The following is a 25178-nucleotide window of genomic DNA, read 5'->3' as shown; positions in this document are numbered from 1 at the left end:
CCGCTGCTCCCTAGTGCCACCTGTCCGTATCCATCTCTTTCTTCTGACAAGCTTCAACAGTATGAATACACTTTGTGCCGGCTGCCTTTGTTCACTCTAGCATCACAGCAAGCTGCTAGTCCATGACTACAGTGTGAGATATGAGACTGAAACATGATTTTGGCTTAGAGTCAGGGTTTTTTTTCCCCAAATTTGACTTTAGACTAGTCTTCCTACCTTTTATATGGTTACCTCATTATTGTTGTAACTTTCCAAGGGCATCACTCCTGACATGTAGACAGGATCCAACGATGTTAAAGAGTGGAAGTCTTTCTCTTAGCTTTGAATGGCTTCAATCTAAGACTTTAGCACATGTATCCAGTAACTTGGTAGATATATGCACACACGAGCAATACATGCTACAGATACTCATTAGCAGAAGATATGTCTTAATGATGTAAAATGGCCCCAGCTTTCCAGTCCAGTTACCTGACAGACAAGATTATCTTACAATATCATCATCTATTTGCATGTAAATGTGAATTCTTGCAGCTATTTAAAAACATTAAGAAACTTCCACATCTCTCTTGAAGTTTCAACAACATGCACAAGAAGAAAGGCCAAATAAATTATGAATTATCCAACTGAAAACACAAAACCCAAAGAACTTTTCATGCATAATTATTCCATAAGCCTTGTGAACTCCTAAGCAGTAGAAATCTTCAGTGAGTTGTTTGCAAAACTCTGTAACAGTGTAATACAGATTTCCTTCTAATTCACATGTAGCAGATCCACACAGATACAATCTCAAAAAAAAAGAAACCCAACCTTTGTTTTAAAGAAATTAAAATGCCCAATATCTGAGAGACATAGTCCCCAGGGCTGATGGTTCGATGGGCAAATTACTTTACATGTGCTACTATTTCACATGTACTATGATCCACTACGCTCCACAGTGAATTTGCTTGTATTGGTGCCAAGAAAAGTCCGTTCCTCTTTTACATTAATAAATCTACTATCTTTCTTGAGCACTAAGGAAGTATGAGTGTATTCAGTGTCTGAATTGCTGACCTCTCTCAAGAACAGCTGTAAAAAAAAAAAAAAAAAAAAAAGCAAAGCTCTCTCCACAGATCTAAAACCAGAAACAAACACAGCAGTAACTGTGCCCGCTTAGCTCCCTGTGCGAGTGAGGAAATCAATGGACAATTATAACTTCATTAACTTTGATACGTGCTGCCACTCAGGTGCTATTCCTGCATGGGGAAAGTACTGTTCCTGCAGAGGGAAGGTCTGACTTGGAGGTAAAAGGACTCAAATCAGATTTATTTCCTCAAAACTAAGCAGTGCACTATAAGCAAGTAATTTAAGCCTTTTCCTGTTTTTTAGGACATTTAAAACACTACTAAGTTGCAGAAGAGGAAGACACAAAGCAGCCACAGAAGTGTAAGCCCAAGGACTGCTACTAGGACTACCTAGCCATCTAAGCAGCAAAGAAGAGGCTTGACACCTAAGGGATAAAACTACAGGAAAGTAAAAGAAAGAAGGTCTTACCACCATAAAAGAGAACTTTACGTATGCGAAAGAAAGGTGGGGCTTTTGACAAAGAAAAGACAAAAGTGAACTATAACAGCTCAAACATGCTGGAGGACAAAGAAAGCCAACAAAGCCCCCAAACCCCTTCATCCCCAACAGTTCGTACCATCCGCCTTCCCCCCTTCAATGGACCCTGCACAGTTTTGATCAGCTGCTTTCTCTGTAAAGGGAAATGTTTAAGAGCACTTGAAGGTGACATGGAAACACATCAGCCAGAGGTATACTTTGAAAACCCATTTTAGAAAAAATAAAGTGAAGAGCATGGGAGCCATCAGTCTTAGCACATTTCTGTTGTGCTTTATAACCTGCTGGTTTTTAAAGAGCTTAGCGGCAGCAACAGCAGAAGAGTGCACAGGTATTTTGCAGCAACTGCTGTGTTTTATCCTGAAAAGACCACAGAGTTCTATAAGTCTCTCACATTTCCTCAGCAGATTTCATCTGCAAGCAGTCTCCTCTGGAGAAGAGCTTTTAGGGTCACTGAGGCCATATTATTAAGGCATTAATAGGGAACTGCTTCTTAGTAGCACGCTTTCTAATGTCATGTCCAGTTCTATTTTTCAGGCAGAGAACAGGACTTCCACCACATCCTTAATCTGTGCACTTTTTTTCTTGATTGTCAGCCTACTTTCCATGGGTTAATTTCTAGCAAATAATGCCGAATTTCTGCAAAAAACTCTAATAGGTACTGAGGCTGGTGAAGTGTTAACACTTTAGACAGCTGGCATCTGTGTATGCATCTGATCCCCCTCCCCTTATTAGAAATGAGAATGCAGCAGAATGATTTATTTCAATCCTGCCCTCCAAGTCTACTCAGTCTCTCTTCCTTTCACAGATGCTTCTAATTTGCAACTCTTCTAATGCTAATGTGTCCAAGATAAGATGAAATGTTGTCAAGGTTGACACTGATTTTCTATTACTGTCTTTTAATGTCTTCCCAGTAAATGAAGAGCAGAAGCCCTCTTTGCTCAGGGTGTTTGTGCTTTCTGGGTCAGAGAGGTGAAGCTAACTGTATGACTTGGAAAAATCATCCTCTACACTACAGTGACTCCAGGGTAGCATAATCTTGCCAGCCAAGCCTGGGCCACACAACCTGTCTATCTGATCTGTTTTACTCTTGGGTTTATGGGGAACAAGGGACACTTCTCAATGCCTTGTCCTGTACTGCCTTTGCCAGTAAGGAGGGAAGGGCCAGGTGTGCTGTTCATGGTGCCCTGAGCTGTCACTGCTTTGGGGGAGAGAAAAAACAAAACAAGCAGGGTAAAGTGGAGCTTCTGCTGTGTCTCAGAAGCTGAGTCTCCTTAGGGGAGTTGAAGGCATAAGACAGGTCTGCAATGCACTTCCCTTCCAGCAGTCAAACACACTGCTGTCGTGACTATTGCTACCAGTGGCTGAACGTATTTTAAATAGAAAATAGGTGTTTCATTTTTACAACTTGAACTTTTTACACATTAGTAATCTTTTTATACATTAGCAATCTAACTCTTCAGAAGGTCCCCAAAGGACACATGCTGCAGCATCCACAGGCTAGCAAGACTTCTGGTTCTGAAGCCCCTAAGCACTGTATTCGAGGTACGAATTAGGATTTATATATTGCCCTGCACAGGCTGCATAGTGCAGATGGGGGTAAGCTCCAGCTGGGAGAGGCACGGTTAGCTGCCACCTGTAGGGAAAAAGGAGAACGACTCACACAGCCAGGCACTGCTCTCCAGCTCAGAGAAGCCATCTCCCACCTGAGCCTCCCAACTCTCTTCCACACTGCTTATTGGAGAGCAACGTGGAAGCATCAGGCTGGAAGGAGGGAGGAGGCAGTTTCACGCAGCCAGGCCTGCACTCTTTCTAAACCAAAGCCATTGCATGGCCTTTCAGCTAGAAGAAAACTGACTGCCACTGCAGAGTGAAAGAGCCAGAGATCCTCAAGCATCACCCCAGCCAGGAGGGAAGGTATAGAGTCACACATGAACTGGAGCTCTGACCTCAGCAGTTATTCTTCATCAGACATCATCTACATCTTAATGCCTGGGACTCAGCAAAGGGGCTAGTGCCCAGAACCACTCAGTGTATCGGGTACCATCAAAAAACAACTGGAGTGACTAGTCAGAACAGGAGTCTCCTTACAGCACATACCCTCCATTTCTGCAGCAGCAGTATGGTCTTCCAAGTTTCGTTTGCAGATCTGCTCATCACTGGCATAAAACTACAGGACACTAAAGCTAATATTAGCAACTACATCCAAAGTGCTAAAACTACAGTTAAGAGATGAAAGTCTTTGCCTACTCACAACTATAGACTTTACCAAGGAGCATGAACTTACCACTTGGTGACGTGAATGAGCTCATGTTATCCAGAACTTAGGAACAGAACATAAGGGGAAACATCATGAAAAAAGTTAGAAGCAAGTGTTATACTCTGGGTTCATGTGCACATATCTCCACAAAACAGGTTAGCTTTTGTTGCAGGGAGCTCCTAATGCATACAGATCTTGGAGCACAACAGAAATGTACCCAGGGATTACGGAGCCAAGAGCTGAGGACAGCAAATCTAATCATCATCCTTCACATCACTTAATCTGTTTCCTTTAATCCTTTTTTTCCCTCATTTTAAAAAAAAATGCAGTGAGCTAATCCAATCATCTGTATTTAAAACACATGTGCTAAGGCCTGTAATGGAATTATTGTAGAGCTTGTTCTAAAGGTTATCTTCATAAGTTTCTGCAGAGCAAAGCAGTAGGGAATCACACTTGCTGCAAATAGAATTCTGCATCCTGAGGATTTCTTGAATATGTATTTGGAAGAGACACACACCAACACAGACTCTGTCATTGTTCAATCCTCTCGTAGGACTTACACAGCTGGAGTACAAATACATGTACTATGCAGTTTTTCAGCTTTCGTTCAAAATGCAAACCCTTTGCTGTCCATCAGCTGCCTTTGTGTCAACTTTTCTCACCAAGAAATACTTTAAAGAGGGATGCTCTTTCTGCAAGTATTTTCTATGCACTGATGAACTCACAGGTGGAAACCATGCCAACCCTTGTCTTAAGAAGCTCACAAGGACCAGAAGGATGTCAGGAAAAGGTAAAATAAGCCCAGATTCACCAGGGGAGACAGAGTCAAAAGGGACATGGTACAAGATGTGAACAGAGAAAACCTGGGAGGCAGAGATAACCTGGTCACTGGCAATCAAATAGAGCCTTTAAAAGAGGAAAAAAAATCAAAGTCATGTCCCCTTTGACAGTCAAATTCACACACACAATCAGTAACATTTTTGCAGGTGCATTTTGGATGAACTGGGAAAGGGAATCTTAGGAAAGACAGCAACTAGATCTGGAGAGATCCAGTTCTCATGGCTGCTGATAAAGGAGGAAGATATGGCACTTTCAACATGTAGAAGAGCAAACTGCATTATAAATTCCTGAGGGTGAGTGCACAGGGGTAAACAAGGACAAAATGGAAAGGGAAGCCAAAATGGGTTGCAGGAACAAACAGTTTCTAGGGAAAGTGAACATGGAGTTATCACAGTTGCCTTATCTCTAACACATGAGCAAGTAGTAACAGTCACTATAAAAGAGACTCTTAAGCATAGCTAGCTTAGTCCTTCTTCCCTTAGTCTTAGTCCTTCTTCCCTTCTTCCCTGTTCTTACATCAACATGACCTCACAAGACAAAAGCTCTGTGGGTTACAAGTGTATATAAAAACTTCCTAACACAGAAGTGAGAACATTCATCCAGACCTGCAGCCTACTGTATTCAAGCCTAGAGCTAGCAAAGGGTGTCCCCTCACAGCACAGCCTCTACCCCTGCTGCACTGACAGAGACTAAGACATAGACAGAGTACTTACAGAGCAACCCCACAGACTGTTCCCAAAGAACAAAATGCAGGAAACTCTCTTACTAGGAGCAGTTTTTTGTAGCAGTCTAAAGTAAGAGTCTAATAGGCTGTCACTCCTATAAGTGAGCTTAGATCAATCTGTGGACAATTGGATCAAGCATAATTTTGTGAGTGACCAAAAGCAGTAACTTGGCTTGGTTTTGGAATACGAATACAGCTAGCATGCTGTAGGCAGCACTGGCACTTCTGTTTTATCACAGTATCACCTTATAAATGATCATAAAGCCTGACCCTGCAAAATACTGGGAAAACAACTGCTACTGCAGCCGCAGAGCTGGTGGGAGCTGGATGCTCTCTGAACCTTGTAAGAAGAAGATTACATTGTGCAACTGAATTTATAGAACTAAAACCAAGTTCAGAAACTGTAATCAACCATCAGAAGAGTACTGCAAGTAGCAGAATTCCTTTCCAGGAGTCTGCTGGGCTCCTGTATGCCTAACTCATTTTCAGAAAGAGTAAAATTTCTCCTTTACCAGAAGTCTGGTGGAAATATGCAAAGATTAATTCAAAATGAAGATGCCTGCCGCAGGATTTGTTCTAAGAGCATATTTATGCCAATTGCTTAGACTGTCTACACTGTATCATCCAGGGAACTACAGCCATGGTACAACCCAGAGTCCACCTACTTCTCCAGCTCTTTCTACTACTGCACATTGCAGAAAGAGGCTGCTGCTGATCTAAGCCATCGTATCCTCAGGCCAAAGTGAACTCTGATTTCAAACCAGCTGGGATGACAATAAACAGCTTGCAACACAGCCTGACACACAGGTCTAGAGCTCATGCAGATCTCAGCCTCAATTCTCACCCATAAAGCAGCTGTCCACAAACAAACCACTAGAAATCCCTGCTCCAAATAGTGGTGCTACTAATGTGCTTACGCCTCATTTACATCAAATGAACAGAGGACAAGAGATCAGCAACAAGTCAGCTGGCAGAAGTGAGTAATTCTCTTACCTTCCATGGCATATTTCATATCCTGGGCAAAAAGACTCCACATCACCTCTGCACTGATCTTCCCAACAGCAAGCTCCTGAGGAAACCTGAGGGGACATTTAGGAAAGGCTTTGACATGTATCAGAGCAAAGGGCTCTTCTTTATTCAGCTCTGAGCTAAACTACAAGCTGAAAAGCTCAACATTACAGATGCTTCCTTCACCCTAGATAAATGAGCAGGTGGAAACTGGAGATCATGGACTGGACTCTGTGGCATAGATCAAAAAACCTGAAAACAATACTGCTGTTGAAACTGGTTTTAACTCAGAAAGCCAGGATCTGGATGTGTCTCCTGGAAGAGAAGCATACAATAATTCTGGGAATGTGATCTCAATGCCCTTGCACCATTTTCCCCTTTCTTGTCCATATTCCTTTCTTTTTTTTCTTTTTCTTTTTTTCTAGGGTTACTAGGCTGGAAAGTAAACACTAATCAGGTGTCCCTGCTGTGTTAAATCAATGATCACTAGGGCATAATCCAGCTCTTTGTGTATAAAACCTTGTCAGATATCTCCCTCTCTCCTGTCCTGTGGGACTGTTGGAGGAGTATACACCAGCTAAACAGACCAGTTTCAGGTTCATTTCCAATGCTGTGCCAACCCCACCCAATGCAATCTCCCAGTGCTGCACCAAACACCACATTCCTAAAACACAGCATAATGTGTTGTCACCATGGCACCACTGTGTGCATTAATGTGCATTCCAGAACTGCTCAACATCAGAAAAAACCAAAAGAACTCTCACCCCATTTTCAGGTGCCTCCCTGAGTTCAGGATTGTAATAATCAGGGTGTTTGTGCTCGAACGCCATCGTAACTGAACCTTTTGAAACTCTTCCATCCCAATCAAAAAGAGTTATTTATATAGACAGAGACAGATAAGACAGAAAGACAGACAGACAAGATAAGTACTTCTATAAATACACAAGTCACAGAAGAGATAGAAAGCAGTTTAACAAATAAAGCAGAGCACACAAAGACTAGCATTAGCCATGACATGGAAGATTCTTACTGATTCAAGACTGGAGTGTAAGAATTCTTGTCCTCTTCTATGATGGAAACTATCAAAGTGATGAGCTTGGGCCAGAAATCCAGGTTCCTGATGCTGGGGCCCTGTTCCTCAGGAGGAAGGTCCTGATTTTTGTTCTGGGAAGGAAGCCGTTAGAAAACCAGTGTAAATTTAATGGGGAAAGAAAAAGCTGGCAAACGTAGATCACCACACAAACTCTAAACGTTAATTACCTGTGGACCCTTTCTTCTGAAGAGCTCACAATTATTTATGTCTGCTGGTAACTTGTGTGATCTAATGCAAAACACAGTAACATGCCAAACCATATTGCTTACTGGTGGCCTCAAATAATCCCTGTTTTGTCATTTACCATGCCAAGAGCAGGTCAGGCTCCTGGCAACCTGCTGAGACACCATTTGCTCTAAGGTTGTTCCAAATACTTGCTTTTTAGGCACCTCAGTTGATTAATATATCCATGTTGATATGTGAGTGCACTCCTGCAGAGTGGCAAGTAGGACACCCTCAGACTTGAAAACAGTTTGTGTCTAGAGGTATCTCCTAAGCCCAGTGCAGGACACTGGGTGCTAGAAAACAGGATAAAATTTCACTGATTAAGGTTTATCTATGCTGAAGACAGTTTTCTTGATCAGTCTACATTTGCTGTAATTGGCTTTTGCTCACTCAAAGCTGCATCAAACATTCCCTTCACAAATAACTCCTCATGAAATAAAGTAGCTGAGGCTGGCAAAACGAATTATAATTAGTGTAAAACAATTATCATCCTCCACTTACTAATTAGTGCTCATTAATTGATAACAACTTTTGTGCATTCAGAATATAAAAAGTGACATAATTTTGCTTGTGTTGGCTTTTTATATCAACTAGTATTCTTGTTATTATCTTAAGAAAATCAGAAACTTTGATTTCTGCCTGCTTATCAGCTACTCACAGGATCTGTCTGGTACTCGCGACTGTACAGCTCATGACAATTGTTGAAAATGTACTCATAGGTAGAGTTGAGGCAAGCTTTTACACAGTCCTTCACTACCTGGCTGGCTCGAGGTGGACTCTGCAGTTCTTGGACCTGGCAAGGAGACAGCAAAGAGAGTCAAACAAAGCACTGTTCATGAATCAAATGGGGAAAGAACAAGTCACTGGTTTGGGAACTACCCAGGACTTGGTGCTATCAGTGACCTGAAACCATGAATGGGTCACTCTTCCCAGGCATAAAACAGCAGTGATAACACTTACATCCCCACAGGATCACTTGGACCATAAAAAAGATTTTGAAGGGCCAAGGAAGATTCTTCAGAATAAATAAATCATGTGGCTTGATATGTGTGCCAAACACACACCATTTCTGGTAAATTCATAGGATTTTGCTATGAAGCCAGTGATAAATCTTTTCCAACATCGGAAGAATATGCAAGAGACTAGCAGAGCACATTACATCTGATCTAGAAAGTCTTGCTGAAGGCCAAACACTCACATGCCTTTAAATACAAAAACTTTAAGGTCATATTTCATCACAAGCTTTATTGACTTTTAGAGCACACCAGAATCCTTAGGGACATGCCAACCCATATGCCTTCTTCTTTTGCAACAACAGCTCTTTTCATTATTTCATTGTTACGTTGCTTTTGAAAAACAAGGGGTTTTAAACTAAACAGATATGCAGGCATCACACTGCAAATAAAACTACAACCTGAGAAAATTTTGATATTGTCACTACCTTCAAACTTTTCAGAGTATTTCTGTAAAGCAAACTTTCAATACAGACACATTGTCTGAATGAACACTTTCAAAATAAAGTTCTAAAACATCATTTACCCTAGGGCTTAAGAATAAAATTTTAAGCACTTCCTGAAATAGCTAAAATTAAAGACTTGATTTGTATTTGATGAGATAAAAATTACTAAGTGACATGTGCTAACCTACAACAGTATTTTTAAAAAAGTTTAAAAACAAAAATCAGGAATTAAAAATAATCTCATTACACATTGCTACAGAACCAGCACATTAGCATTTATAACAAGTTTTTGGGATCTCTACTGAGAGATACTATCCCATTTCAGTGTCTTACCCCCCAAGAAATACATTAAAAATATTTACTAGATAAAAGATAGTGAAGAGATGGTAGTGACTGATAAATGTTGCAGACAGTTTCATAGGAAAAACTTCCTCATGCTCATAAGAAAAGTAAATGATCTTCATAAAACCAGACAATTTTCTTTTTTGTGCCATATTTATGACTGAAAAACCCCAGGGAAAAAACAACTTTCATCTTCATGATGCAAAACACAGTGAAGTAGAGATAAAATGTGGATGTTTATTATACAGTCAGCAGATGATCTCCATTTTCCCCAAAGTGTCTAAAGCACAACGACATGGAACAATGGTTTGAAAATGCGAAACCAACTCCTGTGGTGAAAATCGCAGAGGCCCCATCCCATCCCCACCCGTAACGCTACCTTCATCCTGAAAAAAGTGATGCTGGTCAGCAAATCCACTGTAGACTTCAGGTCCTGCAGCCGTTCGCGGCTGCTGGCTGGGAAGTTATTCTGTCAACAAAAAAGGGAAATCCTGTTGGAATGCACAGTCAGATCCATGCAAGGCTTCAAGCATGTGCTAAATAAGGAAAGTGTCTTGGAAACATTTCCTGCTCGAGAAGCTTGTACTAGTCAAAACAATGCTCCATAAATAAGGCCTTTTTGCTGCAAGAGCTTATCTGTTTTCTTAATTAAATAGCTTCTCATATGAATGTGAAGTTTGTGGATGCCAGGAGACTGACAACCCTCAGTGGCAGGAGATCTCTCCTTGGCTGTAGAAGGAGCAGGCAGGGAGCAACAGCCTTGCCACCAGCAGCCATGGCCTCTTGGTTGAGGTTGCTTGTTCAGGTCTTTCCCCTTCTGTACTCACCGCTTGGTTTTTGGCTTCTCTTCTGAGACACCAAGAGGTGCACTACATTAGCAACCTCTCCAGAGAAATAAACTGGACTGAGAAGGGAAAATGAGCACTGTTCCCTGTAAGAAGTCATTGTAACCACTCAGCCCCCTGTAAGATCCAATCTCCCGAGATAAGCATGTATCCTTCAGTGCCTCCTTCACTCTATAAGACATTTTTTTTTACATACTCTGCCCACCACCCCACTGTCCATAGCCATAGCTTCCTCTTCCACTCTCTGGGTTCCACTGAAATTAGAAGTCTCATTGTCACTTCCAGATACAGAATCATAGGATCATTTAGGTTGGAAAAGACCTTTAAGATCATCAAGTCCAACTGTTAACCTAGCACTGCCAAGTCCACCACTAAACCATGTCCCTGAGTGCCACATCTACACATCTTTTAAATACCTCCAGGGATGGTGACTCCACCACTTCCCTGGGCAGCCTGTTCCAATGCCTGACAACCCTTTCAGTGAAGAAATTTTTCCTAATATCCAATCTAAACCTGCCCTGGTACAACTTGACGCCATTTCCTCTCGTCCTACCTCCAGCCATCTGACAGAAGAGACCAGCACCCACCTCACTACACCCTCCTTTCAGGCAGTTGTAGAGAGCAATAAGGTCTCCCCTCAGCCTCCTCTTCTCCAGACTAAACAGCCCCAGCTCCCTCAGCCGCTCCTCACAAGACTTGTGCTCCAGGCCCCTCACCAGCTTGGTTGCCCTTCTCTGGACACGCTCCAGCACCTCCATGTCTTTCCTGCAGTGAGGGGCCCAAAACTGAACACAGGACTCGAGGGGCGGCCTCACCAGTGCCCAGTACAGGGGAACAACCACCTCCTGCTCCTGCTGGCCACACCATTTCTGATACAGGCCAGGATGCCGTTGGCCTTCTTGGCCACCTGGGCACACTGCTGGCTCATATTCAGCCGGCTGTCGACCAGCACCCCCAGGTCCTTTTCCACCAGGCAGCTTTCCAGCCACTCTTCCCCAAGCCTGCAGCGCTGCGTGGGGTTGTTGTGACCCAAGGCCCTTGTTGAACCTGATACAATTGGCCTCAGCCCATCGACCCAGCCTGTCCAGATCCCTCTGTAGAGCCTTCCTACCCTTAGGCAGATCAACCCTCCTGCTCAACTTGGTGTCATCTGCAAACTTACTGAGGGTGCACTCAATCCCCTCATCCAGATCACTGATAAAGATATTAAACAGAACTGGCCCCAGTACTGAGCCCTGGGGAACACCACTGGTGACTGGCCGCTAATTGGATTTAACTCCATTCATCATCACTCTTCGGGCTTGGCCGTCCATACAGTTTTTTTACCCAGTGGAAAGTAGCCCCATCCAAGCCATGAGCTGCCAGTTTCTCCAGGAGAATGCTGTGGGAAACGATGTCAAAGGCTTTACTAAAGTCTATGTAGACAACACCCACAGCCTTTCCCTCATCCACTAAGTGGGTCACCTTGTCATAGAAGGAGATCAGGTTGGTCAAGCAGGACCTGCCTTTCATGAACCCATGCTGACGCGGCCTGATCACCTGGCTGTCCTGTACATCCTGCGTGATGGCACTCAAGATGATCTGCCCCATAACCTTCCTCAGCACTGAGGTCAGACTGACAGGTCTGTAGTTCCCCAGATCCTCCTTCTGGCCTTTCTTGTAGATGGGCACCACATTTGCTAACTTCCAGTCAACTGGGACCTCCCTGGTTGGCCAGGACTGCTGACAAATGATGGAAAGTGGCTTGGTCAACACTTCTGCCAGCTCCCTCAGTACCCTTGGGTGGATCCCATCTGGTACCATATGATACATATGTGTGCGTGTGTCTATGTATGTACATATATGCATGTAAATGAATATGATGATGCAGCAAGCTTTGCTCTTGCAAGGGGCTGTTACCTTTCTGACCTCAGGCACTATGCTCTTTCCTACATTCCCACTCTTTCTTTCCTGTGTCCTTTAACAGCGTTCATGTTCCTCAGTGTATTCTTGCATTCAAGCTGATGTGACTCACTTTGCTGCAAGCAAAATAGCAAAGGCAACCTCCACTCTGATAGTCTTTTCATATTTGCACATTCAAAAATTATTAGAGACAAAGGCAAAAAGGGCAGAGGGGAACAAGTTTTCATTTATTACTGAGGACCTGCAGAAAAATATGCTGTCTCTTGACAGCAGTTGAGTATTGCTGCAGTTCAGCTAATCACGGCAAGCAATTTAATGCTCTTTATAGTCATTGGTAAAAGCTAATTCCTAGAAAACTCTTCTTTTAAAGTTAAGTTGTCCACACACGGACTCTCTGGCACTCAGGGTATTTATCAAAATCAAAGACTATTGAGGTCAAGATTTAAAAACAAACCACTGAATGAATGTTGGGGACTAAATGCATGTTCTTGATTAGGAATACTAATCAGGAAAAGATAACATTAGCTATATTGAAATTCAACCTCCTCTATGCTTGTGTCAGCTAGTGACCAACCAACAAAGAGAACAACTGACATGCATACAGAATAACTGCACTTGCTCACAAAACACTTTTTGAAATAATTATTCAGAGGGTGACTTGGAGCTACTCTTGAGAGGGCTCCACCTCTCCCCTCCTCACCTGCCACCCTGCCCTGGAAGGAACACACACTGGTTCGACACTTCCTCTTTCATAAATTCATACTGCTGGTTATTCACTATTTTAAGTGCTTACAAATAGCTTGATTAAATTAGGGAAAGGGGGAGGCTTAATCTGGGTAATTTAAGTTGTAAATTGCCATCTCCTGTCTTGAAATCTGGAAACTAACACATTTTTCTTCCAGAACTTAACCTGCCCTTCAGGGGTCTTAAAATAGTAAGAGCTCCCAAATTGCTTCAGCCATTTCTCTAAATAAACTGCCAATTAGATAACATCTAAAGTATTTAAATTACACAAATCTTTCCTGGTCCTTTACATAAGATCTTACTTGTTTGTCTAAGGTTTAATTGCATTAGCCACCAGAAGGCAGCTTTTATTGAAGACCAAGCAAACAAAAAAGGCGTCACCACTACAGATTCCTATTGCCATGTGTTGATAACTTTCCCTCTGCTCATCAGTGGCTCAGTGCTCTCTTTAGACCTTCTGTTACCAGTAATGTAGTTTTAGAATAGCTCTTTACACAACATTCCTTTTATCTTCTTTTGCACCTTGCCCCTTGTTTTTTTTGTTTGTCTTCCTAATGCACTTCTCTTAAATCCTTGTGTTTCCCTCCTCTATATGTTTTACTGTGTTTCAGATAAATGGACTAACCAGAAGAGGATCTACTTTTAAATAAATAAATAAAACCAAAGCTCACATTTTGCCACCATTTTTAGATTTTTCAGTGAATTAGTCACTAATTAAAATAATATAGCAAGGATTAAAAAAAAAAATAAAAGCCAAGTCACATGGTAAGACTAGGTTGACTCTGGAACAGCAAAGAAAGGAACTAAAAGGTTTAAGAAGCCTGATGGACAGATGCTGACATTGGAAACTCATCTATTCCCTATTGCTGAAGTGGGGGGGATCTCAATCTGACAGCACATCTTGTAGATCCAGAGTCAAGGACAGTGATTCGAGTTTGCCAAACCTAAAATAAGTGACAACACGGCTGCAGATGCTTTAAAAGACTTCTGTCTTACTAGGGGAGAACAAGTCTGTTTTCCCTTGTAGATGACATCTGAAGGAGTAAATTCAAAATAATTAATCCAATCCAACTTGCATTTCTCGGAGAGTATCAGAGATCAGCATAGTTCACAATCCTTAAATTACTACAGAATTCTTGAGGAAGTTATAATGGAAATAAAAAACACGGTTTAAGTTCTATCCATGAGGAAAACAAAACGATGTATTCAGGTAACAAGCTTGTCATGACAATTCCGTAAAACAAAAACTACCCAAACGGTTAGAAATGTAAGAGAAATCCAAACGGTCTGTTTCCCCTCTGCCCACCAGAATGCCTGAAAGGATTCTGTTTATTCCCACTCACTCTGTACATTGAGAGATCAATCCGAAGTGAATTATGAAGCTGGTCCAGAAGCTTCACAAATCGTTCTTTCTGTTGAGCAGAAAACACCAATAAACATCACATATCATCACTGTTGAATCGATGTTCAGATTAAGCAGCAGGATATCAGGGAGTTAGTGTCAGATCTCAGGAGAGCGGGAGGAAGCAATATGGATGCATGGTATTGTGCAAACAGTATTTTCTTTTGATTCTTGGATTTACTCTTATACTCTAAGTATTTCTGAAGTCTGTGTAACATTAGAATCGTCAGAAAACTACTACATTATCACTCTGAAGTAGAGGCAGAACAAAACCTCCTCTGATTTCTAGTCTGCAATTTGCACCAAACTTAGATTTAAGAGAAAATATTTATTCAGAGATGAATAAAGGAACAGGCAGAAAAAGGTCTAATTCAGAGCAGTGACACAGCTCCAAGATCTTATCTATTAGTTCAGTGACAAGTATTACAGGCTTCTCATTACTATCTTCTCGAGGTCAGGTCTCTCCACTGGATTCTGATTTGGCATCGTGAACACCTACTCATTCAATCTATAAATTCTCAGTTTGATGAGAAGCATGAGCTTTTCCAAATACCCTTCCAGCATGCTCAATTCCACCACATGTTATACAAAAAACATTTTAACCAACAGGGGGATAGACTTTTTTGGTTTTTTCTTAAAGCAGTTGCTCTTTTTAAAAACAAGGTTCTGAAATGATCAGATCACAGAGTATATTTTATCAACAGCATCACCACGCAGTTCAATATTATTTGCTCATTCCATACCATCTGTACTCCAGTGTAATTTGAACATGAAGAATAAACATCACAATGCATTACACTGATTAATATCTAAAATGTGTGAAGATTACAATAAAACTGTGCTCTTTGTCTAGTCTAGAAGAGCTCCACAGCTTCTAACTCCTCACAGATTTAATGTTCCTTAAATAGAACAAGTTATTTATTGAAAGGCAGAAGCACCACAGGCAAACTACAGAAGTCCAATTGTAACATCACCAAACACACAAACATACCCCAAAATTGGAGGCTGCAAAGCGGTCCGAAGCAGACACATTTGTGGAGGCAGTGGTGTGTGCATAATAGGCATTGATATTGGCAAGTAACGTGCTCATCACAGCTGGCACGCCTGGGCACATGTATTTAGAGGAGAGACACGCAAAATGCCTGCAAAAGGACAGTTCTGTAAGTCATTCTGGTCTCTTTTGTGTAGCACAATTTGACTCTATCCCTTTAATAGCCCCCTTACTCTGGCTGGCACCATGAATGGATGAAAGTTATGTTTTCTCCCTTTCTGTAAACCTCCAGCATCTCACAGCTTTTTCGGAAAGATGCCATCTAGACAACAGATATGCTCGAAACAAGAGAAATCCCTTCACTACAGCCCTTTCCAGATCATAAAATAGCTTCTCAACTATTTGTTGCCAGCAGCTTTTGACTTAGGTGATACCCTGGGTCCTGATGCCAATTCCTAGCACCAAGTCTGACACAAGGAAATCTATGTAATTTACTGCCACTTGAGGTAGCCACAGGTTCTGAGGTGACATGAGGCAGCAGGAATTGGAAAGCATTCAAGAACAGTGAGATCACACACTTGTATTTATGTGCTGCATTGATATGTAATTCCTTAGGGCTAACCCTTCCAGCCTGCAGGAAGTATGCATGCTCATTTGCATTTTCCCATTTAACTGCTCTCATTAAAGTGCAAGGAAACCCTCCTGCAGGAAGTCTCAGAATTATGCCAGAAGCATCTGGGCTTGTGAAATGATTAAACAATCAAAGAAAAATCTGTTAGACATAAGGGGAAAAAAGTCAGAGATTAAGAGGTCTGATATTACGGGACATGTCAAGTAAAGTTCATTCCAACAGACAGGAGAGTTGAGCCATTTTCAAGCAGTCCTTTTAAAGCAGGAATCCTCGGAGAGCTCCCAAACTAAATTTGGGAACTATTTTCTAAATGTAGCTTTCTCCCTAAGGGACTCATCACAGACATTAGCTTCTGTGCTAGTTAATCTACAAATGATTATAACCAAAAAAGCTCCAGCGAGAGAATTTCAAAGAAATTCACAAGTCAGTATTTCAGACAAACACAATACTGATACCTGAATGTTAACTTGCTTGCTGCATGATACCTACGTATCAACTGGTCATTTAGGCCCTTGGTAAATATGGACACATAAAATGGCTCTGTTTAGCTTGAAGAAGAGAAGGGGTGAGGAGTGGGGATTTAATCCATGTCTTAACTACTTAGCAGAGAGGGGAGGGGTGGTGAGAAGATTGAGCCAGGCCAAAATCCTTTTAGAGGGAAGACTAAAAGATAAACAGCAATATGCAGCAGTTACAGTATAGGAAATTCAAAGTAGGATTTTCCAATTTGGATTTCAACCAGGAATTTCCTCCCCAGTGTAATACAGCCTGAGGACAGTAACCCAGAGAGGTGGTAAATCTCCATCCTTGGAAATTTTCAACAAACTAAAAGAGGCCCTGAGCAGTCTGGTCCAACTTCCAAATTAGCCCTGCTAAAAGCAGGGACTAGATCTCTGGAGGTACCAATTCTTTTTCACTTTGGCTTAAATCAATAGGCAGAAAAGGTGCTTGCAAGGTGACATAAGGTGACCTTAACTCATCCGAGGACCCAGACCCCAAAACTTTCAGCTTCCAACATGGAAAAGGTCACTTTTGTCTGCTATATTTAATATTACATTTGAAATAAGAAATGAGCTAAGCATAGCACTACTAGTCTTTGAGGGGAAGAATGGCTAATCCCAAACCCAAGTAAAAGTATAGTGACAAGGAAAACGCTTTTTGAAGACCAAGAACTGCATTATCCTAGCTCCAAAGAGGACAAATCAGTGGCTCCATTACTCAAACTTCCTATAAATGCCTGCAGCAGCACCTGGGAAATTAGTGACTTCAAAGGACTGTAGCAATTGCCACAACAGACATGTAGGACAAACACTTTCACAAAATCTCATCCCTTCTCACATCATCTGAAATCTTCAGTGGGATCCTTGGGCAATACCTTTTTAACAGAAGAGTGCTCAAATAGAGATTTTAGAGTCTTAAAACAGGAATGGCTCAGTTGTCAATAATAAAATATGATCATTTACACTACCAAAGTTAGTATAATTCCTTAGAATTAGTTTTAAAGGTGCTCACACAAACTGCTCAGATAGATGCTTAATTCAAGCACTTTGTCAGACATTAATTTCTAGACTTTGAGGAATCAGTGATTCAGAGACAGGCAGTCTCTTCCCGCTCACAGTAAGCCCCATAAGGAGCAGCTGTCACTGCCAAGCCTTCCATTATCAGTCACATCAATTAGTTACACTGATTATCTACATTAAAGACCACACGAAATGCATCTTACGTCATGGCCTGGTATATTGATTCAATGCCGTAACGCATTGCAAATTCATCCACAATCTCTTGAGCTGTCTCATCAAAATACACCTTCCAGGCATCATCTCCTTTGGCATCAGGGATCTTCACCACCCCATTCCCTTGCACATCTGTGAGATGGTGAAAGAGGTTCTGAAATATAAAACAGGAATGAAATTATATGTGAGGTGGCTGAAGCCTCCAAGTGAGTTTCATGAAGAGCTTGGAACTGCTGAGAAGGCACTAACACAAATTTCTTTGCTCTCCTCCCTCTTTCTTCCCCCTACCAACTATGTATTTTTCTGCTTTTACCTTCTTTTCTTCTTGAGTGCTCCTAGCTGAATTTTTTGCATGCATACCTACAACTTTACCCAGCAGACATTGTGAATGATGCAGAGGAGGTTTCAAAGCAGTGAAACCACAGACTAATTAGTTTCCTGAAACCTACACATTTCTGTCCTCAGAATGAAATGCCTTAACATGGACAAGCTATTTAAACTAGCTGACATAACAGCTCTGTATCAGCTTTGTAATTATTATTATACAGCAGAACAGTCTAAACAGATATTTTTTTTCTGAAAAGGACATCCTTAAAAGCACCCCTAACAACTAGACGTTTGCATTATTATTCAACATAACCTTTCACTTTATCTAACACTGCAAAGGCTTTCAGCTATCATTGCTGTGCAGAGATTGCACATTCAGTTCAGTGGGTGTCTCAGTAATCCTCAAATTCACGTCACTTACAGATTCATCAGCCTTTCAGACAGATGGCTCCCTGTAGTAAGGGATGCAAAAGTCCAATGATCTCATTAGGAGCTAGAGGACTCTGCTTTACACTTCTGTTTTTCCTGATTAAGTTATTCTAGCTGTAAATCATCTTCATTTTACAATACACAAATGAAAGAAGGTGATACTTAAAAAGAGACATATTTGCAAAAAAGAAGGGCAGCAAGTGATCACGCATGTTCAGAAAGAAAAAAAATGAAACAGCTTAACAAACACAAACCATCTGTCAATTAAAAAACAATAAAAATGTATTGAAGGACACAACACAGCCTACTAAAAGCCTACTGTTCCCTGGTAAGGCCAGAAGTCTGGGCTCATCTAGCCCAGCATCTGGATAAATATGTTGTTTCTGTAGCTAAACATTCCTCTCTGTGATACATCTGTCCTTTTTTTCTAATGTGAATTTGCTTAAAGCTCCCTGGACTTCATGATAATCTTGTATGTCAGGTGAGAGGGGCTCTGAATACTCTTCCTTAGTCAAGCACTTAGGAGACTGACCCTGCCACCTGCCTTCTCTTTGATAGATACACTGGGCACCATGCACCTCTCCAAGACAGGGTTTTCCCTTTAGTCCTTATCACAAGTCATCTTTGGATTTCTCCCAGCTTCTGCAGCACTGCCTGCCTGCCCAGGTCAGTCCACCCTGAATCAGGTCAGTACCCAGTAACTGCAGCTTATCTCCTGTTCCCCAGCAGTTGTTCATAGCTACACACCAGTGCAGCAGCACAGAAAAATTTATACCACCAATATCTGCATCACTCAACAGCCAGAGCCGAAGCCCTCCCCAGATCAGAATTTACTCATAAAGTATTTTAGTATGCCTTCTCTAAAGAAAGACATAGGTACAGTACATGCTGAAAACATCACTCAAGGAAATTCGGAGGTTTCTCCACATTAAACTCATGGGGGCCTCAGAGTTGGACCAATGCCTGATCTCTGTCTGACAGCAGTACAGCTGTGACAGTGGGACAGACTGAGCCAGCCAGTCCCCAGCGCAGGGGAGACAGCCTAAAGCCTTCTTTTCCTCCCTGACAAATGTGGGTCTGATGATTCAGCATGTTTCCAGGCCTGCACAGTAGGGCATAGAAAGCTCATCTACAGTAGGGATGAACACTTCAAGGAAATAAAGGTCAGAAAATTGCTTCTTCAATAGACAGAAGGAAGATGGTGATGACTGAGCTGAACCTGCTTCTTACCTCATGAAGGCAAGTGTACTGAATATGATATGGAGCCACCTTCTCCTCGCCTTTGATCTCCACGCTGATTTGTAAGCGAATAGCCCCAGACACTGCAGACTTATCTGTTCGCTTCTCTAGAAGGAAAAATCATCAGCAATTATATGCATTGTTCATGTTCAGAGCAGAGCCATCTTGGAGTAACAAGACTGGAAAAGAAACTGCTGGGAGCTCAAGCTGGGCTTGTGATCAAAGTCACCATGGAGAAAACTTTCTGATTTTTTCTTTCAAAACATTGAATACTAAGCAGACATCAGCAAAACAACTGCCACGATACACCCTCAATATGACACACCTAGCTAGAACTATGTACATTTGTAGACGTAAGACAGCCTTTCTAACAGCAAATGTGCTATAGGGTCTTGGATTCAGTCAGCTGAACTAGAACCACCAAGGACAGAACTCTTTTCTCAGAACAGCGCTGACTGATGTAGAATTTGTTCCTGACTTCACCATAGTCCTGAGCTCCTGGGAATTGCTGGGTGTCCCTATCAAGAAGATTTTGAGCCTCCTAGGATTATTACTGTCCCTGTCAATTCAGCACCATCTGGTTACTTGCCAGTACTTTCTACAAACGTTCTATTTTGGTCACTGTGAAAGGTCTCAACAACTTCCCAACCAAGTGCAGTGCACTTGCAGGTCTTATAGACTGGTAAAATGCTTATGTTGGCACAAAAAAAGGCACAGGACAGGAAACTTATCTCCAGCACAGGTGGAATCCAATCCTGCTCCAAGCATTTTACCCATTGTGCTTTTCAATGCCTGACAGGGAAAACCCATCACCCTTCAGATATGTTACACCCCTCTTCATTTTAACCGGGATCAAAGCCTTGCAGCTGCCCGCAGCACCATCATGTGTCCCTTGATATCATGTGAGCTTTTTTCTTCCTTCCTTGCAAACTGTCCAGATGCACCCAAGTGCTCTCAAACATTCCCAAACTAACATATGATGTTTTCAATCGCAAAGCCCTGCTCACCAAGGTTGTACCACACATCCATCTCTCCACTCAGAGTACGAACTTCAATGATTGTTTGCCCCAGGAAATCATCTGACTCGCGTTTCAGTCTCTGCTTCACACGAGACTTGATGTCATCATCTTCATCCCATACTCGCACCTTGATCCGGTCAGAAGAGTTATGGCACTCACTGCAAAGAAGAAAAACATAATGTTGAAGAGCACATAATACAGCCAACATTTATATGCTACACACTTCACATTCCTCTTGACCCACTGTCCGACAGCAGAGGGATGCATAAACAAAATTTAAATAAATAGGCATTTGTTTACAAGTGGAATGTCTGATAGGAACTACACAACAACTTTTTGGTGCACTGTAAACGTTCCTATGACATGGTAGATACTGCACTTCAGATGCATGCTGAAGGAGTGCCCTGCCCTGGCTGCAACCAGCGACTTCAGACTTGCTAAGTGGCTGTGACTCTCCTGCTTGTCCTCACTCTCAGCAGCAGGTCCCTGAACTTGGGAATTCTCTTCACTATTGTTGCTTTTGCTGTGAAGCCCACAAAAGCCTGATAATAGCTAGGCTGTTAAACCCAGCATACACACCCCAAAAGTGCCAGTGAGTACCTCACTGGTTTCTGATAGCTCTCCCCATCAATGATCTTCTGTTCAGCTGTAGGCATTAAAGGTTACTCGTGTTTATGCATGTGCAGTATCTAGGATAGCATGGTCAAGGCCTATGACAAACATCCTTCATGCTGTTTTCTACTAAAAAATAAATAGCTCAGGTAGAAGTAGCTCTCTTACTTTAAGATAGTCACAAAGCAGTGGTGTATTAATATACAATACATTACAATCAGATGATAATAAACACTGCCTGTGCCTGGGAGGAAAGGGTGGGATATAGTAGTTACAAAGTTGGTATTTAATTACTAGAATTGATTCTGCCTATTATTCACAGCTCAGACTGATACTCTGTGCTCCAGGCAGATCAGTAAAGACATTTCCATTAAAAAAAAACAGTTTACTGTTTGCTGAATTGGCACCCTTCAGCTTAATGCACAGGCAGAATTTGCAGCCTCCCCCTCTTTTTAGGTGTTCAGATACCTTTTGTAGATCCAAACAGGCTCCTGTGTGTCAGAAATGGGTAGAAGAACCTTATTATAAGAGCTCTGCTCATTTACAGGGCATGCAATACAATAAAGCAATTTGAATGCTCATGTGAGACCATGACAAGGGTGGTTACACACTATAACCACTACAAATGTCTGCCCTCAAGGAAATAAAACCTATGAAAACAGGCAACTTCTGCTGAAGGCCTGTTTTCCAGCCTTTTTAACATTAACATGCTGCATCTGTTGCTAAGCAACAGGGAGAAGGAAGAAATGGGTCAGAAGCAATCTGCTAAGCCTGGTCAATAAGATGTGGCAGCGACTGGTATTTGCATTTTCTCTACCAAGAAATCATTTGGGCTCCTATTGCCACCATTGTGATTCAGGACTGCTTAACAGACATCCATGCAGCTCCTACTAATTTTTCCAGTACAGAGGAATAGCTGGGAATTATACGGAGAAAGTTAGAGGCAATACCATGCAGTTCTGATCATGGGCAGAGAGCATCACTGCTCCCTGCCTTTGCTGTGCAATCAAAGCTGTATTTAGAGTTCAGAAGAAAGAAGGTTCAATGTTTCTTTCCTGCCTTTATTCTCCCTTCCTCCCCTACTTCAAGGATGTCTTCCTTCAACAAAACCATGCAGGAAGCATTCACAAGCTTGGGATGCTTGAATTGCTGCTCTTTGCAGCTCTCAAATTTATCTGAGTGCATTGCCATATCTACCAGCAACACAGCCTAAGCATGTAAAAGAAATCCTCTGTTCCTGACACAGTCCCCTAATGTACATCCTGGCAGTACCATAGAAGCTTAGTGTTTAGAACTTCATGGATGCCTAAAAACACAGATTGGCCCACAGTGCCATTTACAAAGCACCACCAAGTCAGCTCCTGACTTCTTGAGACCTCACCTTCTGGCACACTTCTCTGTTAGGACCACTTTGATTTTGTTTCTTTGCTACCAATGGTCAGATATCAGCATCTACTGAGCTACTGAAGCTTCTGTTAACCACATCTTTCACTGTTGTTTTTAAAAGACTGCTCAATTCATATTCCTTATGCTGCTCCCATGCCAGAGAGCAAGTCTTATCACTCACTCACAGCAGCTGAAGGCCTTGGTCTGGTGGCTTACCCGTAAAACATCACCATCTAAGTCTGTGGGAACCACAGTCCTTGCTTTCAGTGAAGCAAGACAGTTGTGTCAACACCCACCTTCCAGAGAGCACCCCAAAACAGAACCATGACACTGGGGGACTTGGGCTTGTTGATTGATAACAGGCTTCCTAACTAATGAGAAATACCTTCCAATTTGTGACAGCAACACTATTCCGTAAGACTGTGGTTAACAAGCTCTGCTGCTAGAAACTTTCCCCTTCATTAATACAGGAGCTGGCACATTTCTAAAGATGCCTGCCCCACTTCCTGCTACATTTTTATGAAGCTTGATTTCACTGTGTGCACACATACGTCTGTTCAGTCTCCCACAGCTGAGCTCCCACAGCTTTCCCAAGAGGATGCAGAGAGAAAAAACACTGTGTGACCCTATTGCAAGGAATAAACTACCAAATGCTTTCAGGCCCATTTCAGAGTGCGAGAGACTGGAAACCAAGTTCCCTCTGCACATAGCTCAGAAATTGTTTCTTTCTTTTGTATCCATATTGTCCTGATGTTTGCAGTGGTGCCATTTTTATAAAGAACTTACTTTTACACTTCAAGTGACCAAATAAAGTAACATTTTCAAGAAACAGCACACCAAATCTTTAAGAAAAGTAAGTCAAATCAAATATATCGTGAATTTTTTCCATGAATTTCTTCTGCCTGAAGCCAGTGGTTGCAGGAGCAGTGGAAGCAGCTGAGCCTGATTCTGCTGACTTGCTCTCTACCCTACTCTCTACCTCCAACTCTTCTGCCACATTCTCCTTTGGCCTTACCCAACCCCAAACCATCAGTTCCCCACACACGTCCCCTGCACTGTAAATACACTGGCCTCATCCCATGCCCAGCTAGCAACTGGGCTGAGGGGAAGCGTGTGAGCACACGAAGCTGTAGCTAATTCTGGTCTGCACACAGAGTGACATGCCCACACACACGCTAATTGGTATATTGGTGGCTAAACAGAATAGGCAACTGCTGAATTTACACTGTAGTGCCTCCTACGATGAAGTTAGCAATTTGTATACTTCTAATCTAACTCCAACTTCCTCAAAAAAATTGTAGAAAGTGATTCTTAGTTCCGAGACCTCTGCCCATCTGTAAAGGTTGGCCCAAATTGGCTCAGATAATGTCAGGGGTCTGGGACAGAGTACTCCATGTGCCTTGTCTCCTCCAAAAAGTGGACAGAAAGAAAAAGGAGAAGTGTCTAAAAATGACCAGAACACCGCTTTTGAGCCAATGATTCATACTTTGAAGAAAAAAAAACCAATTACATTTGTGCGAATTTGTTAATCCTTTGCTGCTTGTGCTAACAGCATTTGCAGGACTGTTACTTAACCTCCACAGGAACGCTAAAGTCAAAGTCATAAGCCTTGTTAAGTTGTGGCAACACTGACAATTTGCAAAGATTCTGCCATAAGAGATACAAAGGTGTACCTATAAAACTATGTGTCCAGCAGTTCACAAAATGATCTTTACCCACACTAAAGATCATAAGTTTAAAACATGGAGAGTACCAAATTGAAAACCTATAACCTTCTGACACCATTAGCTCATGCTGGTGAACCTACACTGATGAAGACAAACAGATTCTGGTAAATAACCATAGGGGTGAAGGTCCATATGTAACACACCTGCATGGACATTTCTTCCCAATCAATTTCTCATCTCAAGAAAGGTGTTACCAACACATTAACCCCGCAGGACTCACTAAGCCCTCAGTTTCATTCCACTACTGCTGCAGTGAGACCTAGACTGTGCATCTCTAGAATGCATCCACCGTGCAGACTCAAGAGGTGGGATGCCAACATGACCCTATTGCTCCACATGCGCGTTTTACCTAAAGATTTCTCCTTAAATTATGTTGTTTTCTTGTATTTTCTGCCTGAAGAACAAGAGAGTCCAGAGGCCTCAAATGCAGCCAGGACTCCACTGGGCTTGGCAGCTCTCAGAGCGGAAGACAGCCTCTGCCTTGTAAAGCTGACAGGGTAATAAAGACAAAAAGCAACAAGTTGTTCCATGCAAACAATGGAAGTGAGGGAGCAGAGGAAGCAACAATATTTTGCAGATTTAAAAGTAGGTCAAGCCCAGAATTAAGTAGTTTTGTTGTGTTTTGATACTAAAAAAATATTTAC

The 25178-nt window shown here is 42.0% G+C and overlaps 1 protein-coding gene across 4 annotated transcripts in view; it reads right to left on the bottom strand.

Annotated features, from left to right (window-relative positions):
* Window positions 1-25178, bottom strand: part of UNC13B (unc-13 homolog B) — a 221518-nt gene that overhangs the window by 44641 nt on the left and 151699 nt on the right. For all 4 annotated transcript variants that reach the window (XM_075019433.1, XM_075019434.1, XM_075019436.1 and 1 more), the window contains 9 exons: window positions 20798-20967; window positions 19782-19897; window positions 17786-17949; window positions 15432-15582; window positions 14382-14450; window positions 9927-10016; window positions 8405-8539; window positions 7459-7592; window positions 6414-6499 (listed from right to left, as the gene is read on the bottom strand). In XM_075019433.1, coding sequence (XP_074875534.1) covers window positions 6414-6499; window positions 7459-7592; window positions 8405-8539; window positions 9927-10016; window positions 14382-14450; window positions 15432-15582; window positions 17786-17949; window positions 19782-19897; window positions 20798-20967 — 1115 coding nt within the window. The remainder of the gene's footprint in view (window positions 1-6413; window positions 6500-7458; window positions 7593-8404; window positions 8540-9926; window positions 10017-14381; window positions 14451-15431; window positions 15583-17785; window positions 17950-19781; window positions 19898-20797; window positions 20968-25178) is intronic.

This window comes from Buteo buteo, chromosome Z, assembly GCF_964188355.1.
Source record: "Buteo buteo chromosome Z, bButBut1.hap1.1, whole genome shotgun sequence".
Lineage (NCBI taxonomy): Eukaryota > Metazoa > Chordata > Aves > Accipitriformes > Accipitridae > Buteo > Buteo buteo.
Note: the sequence above shows the minus strand (reverse complement) of the source record. Positions and strands in the feature narration are given on the sequence as shown.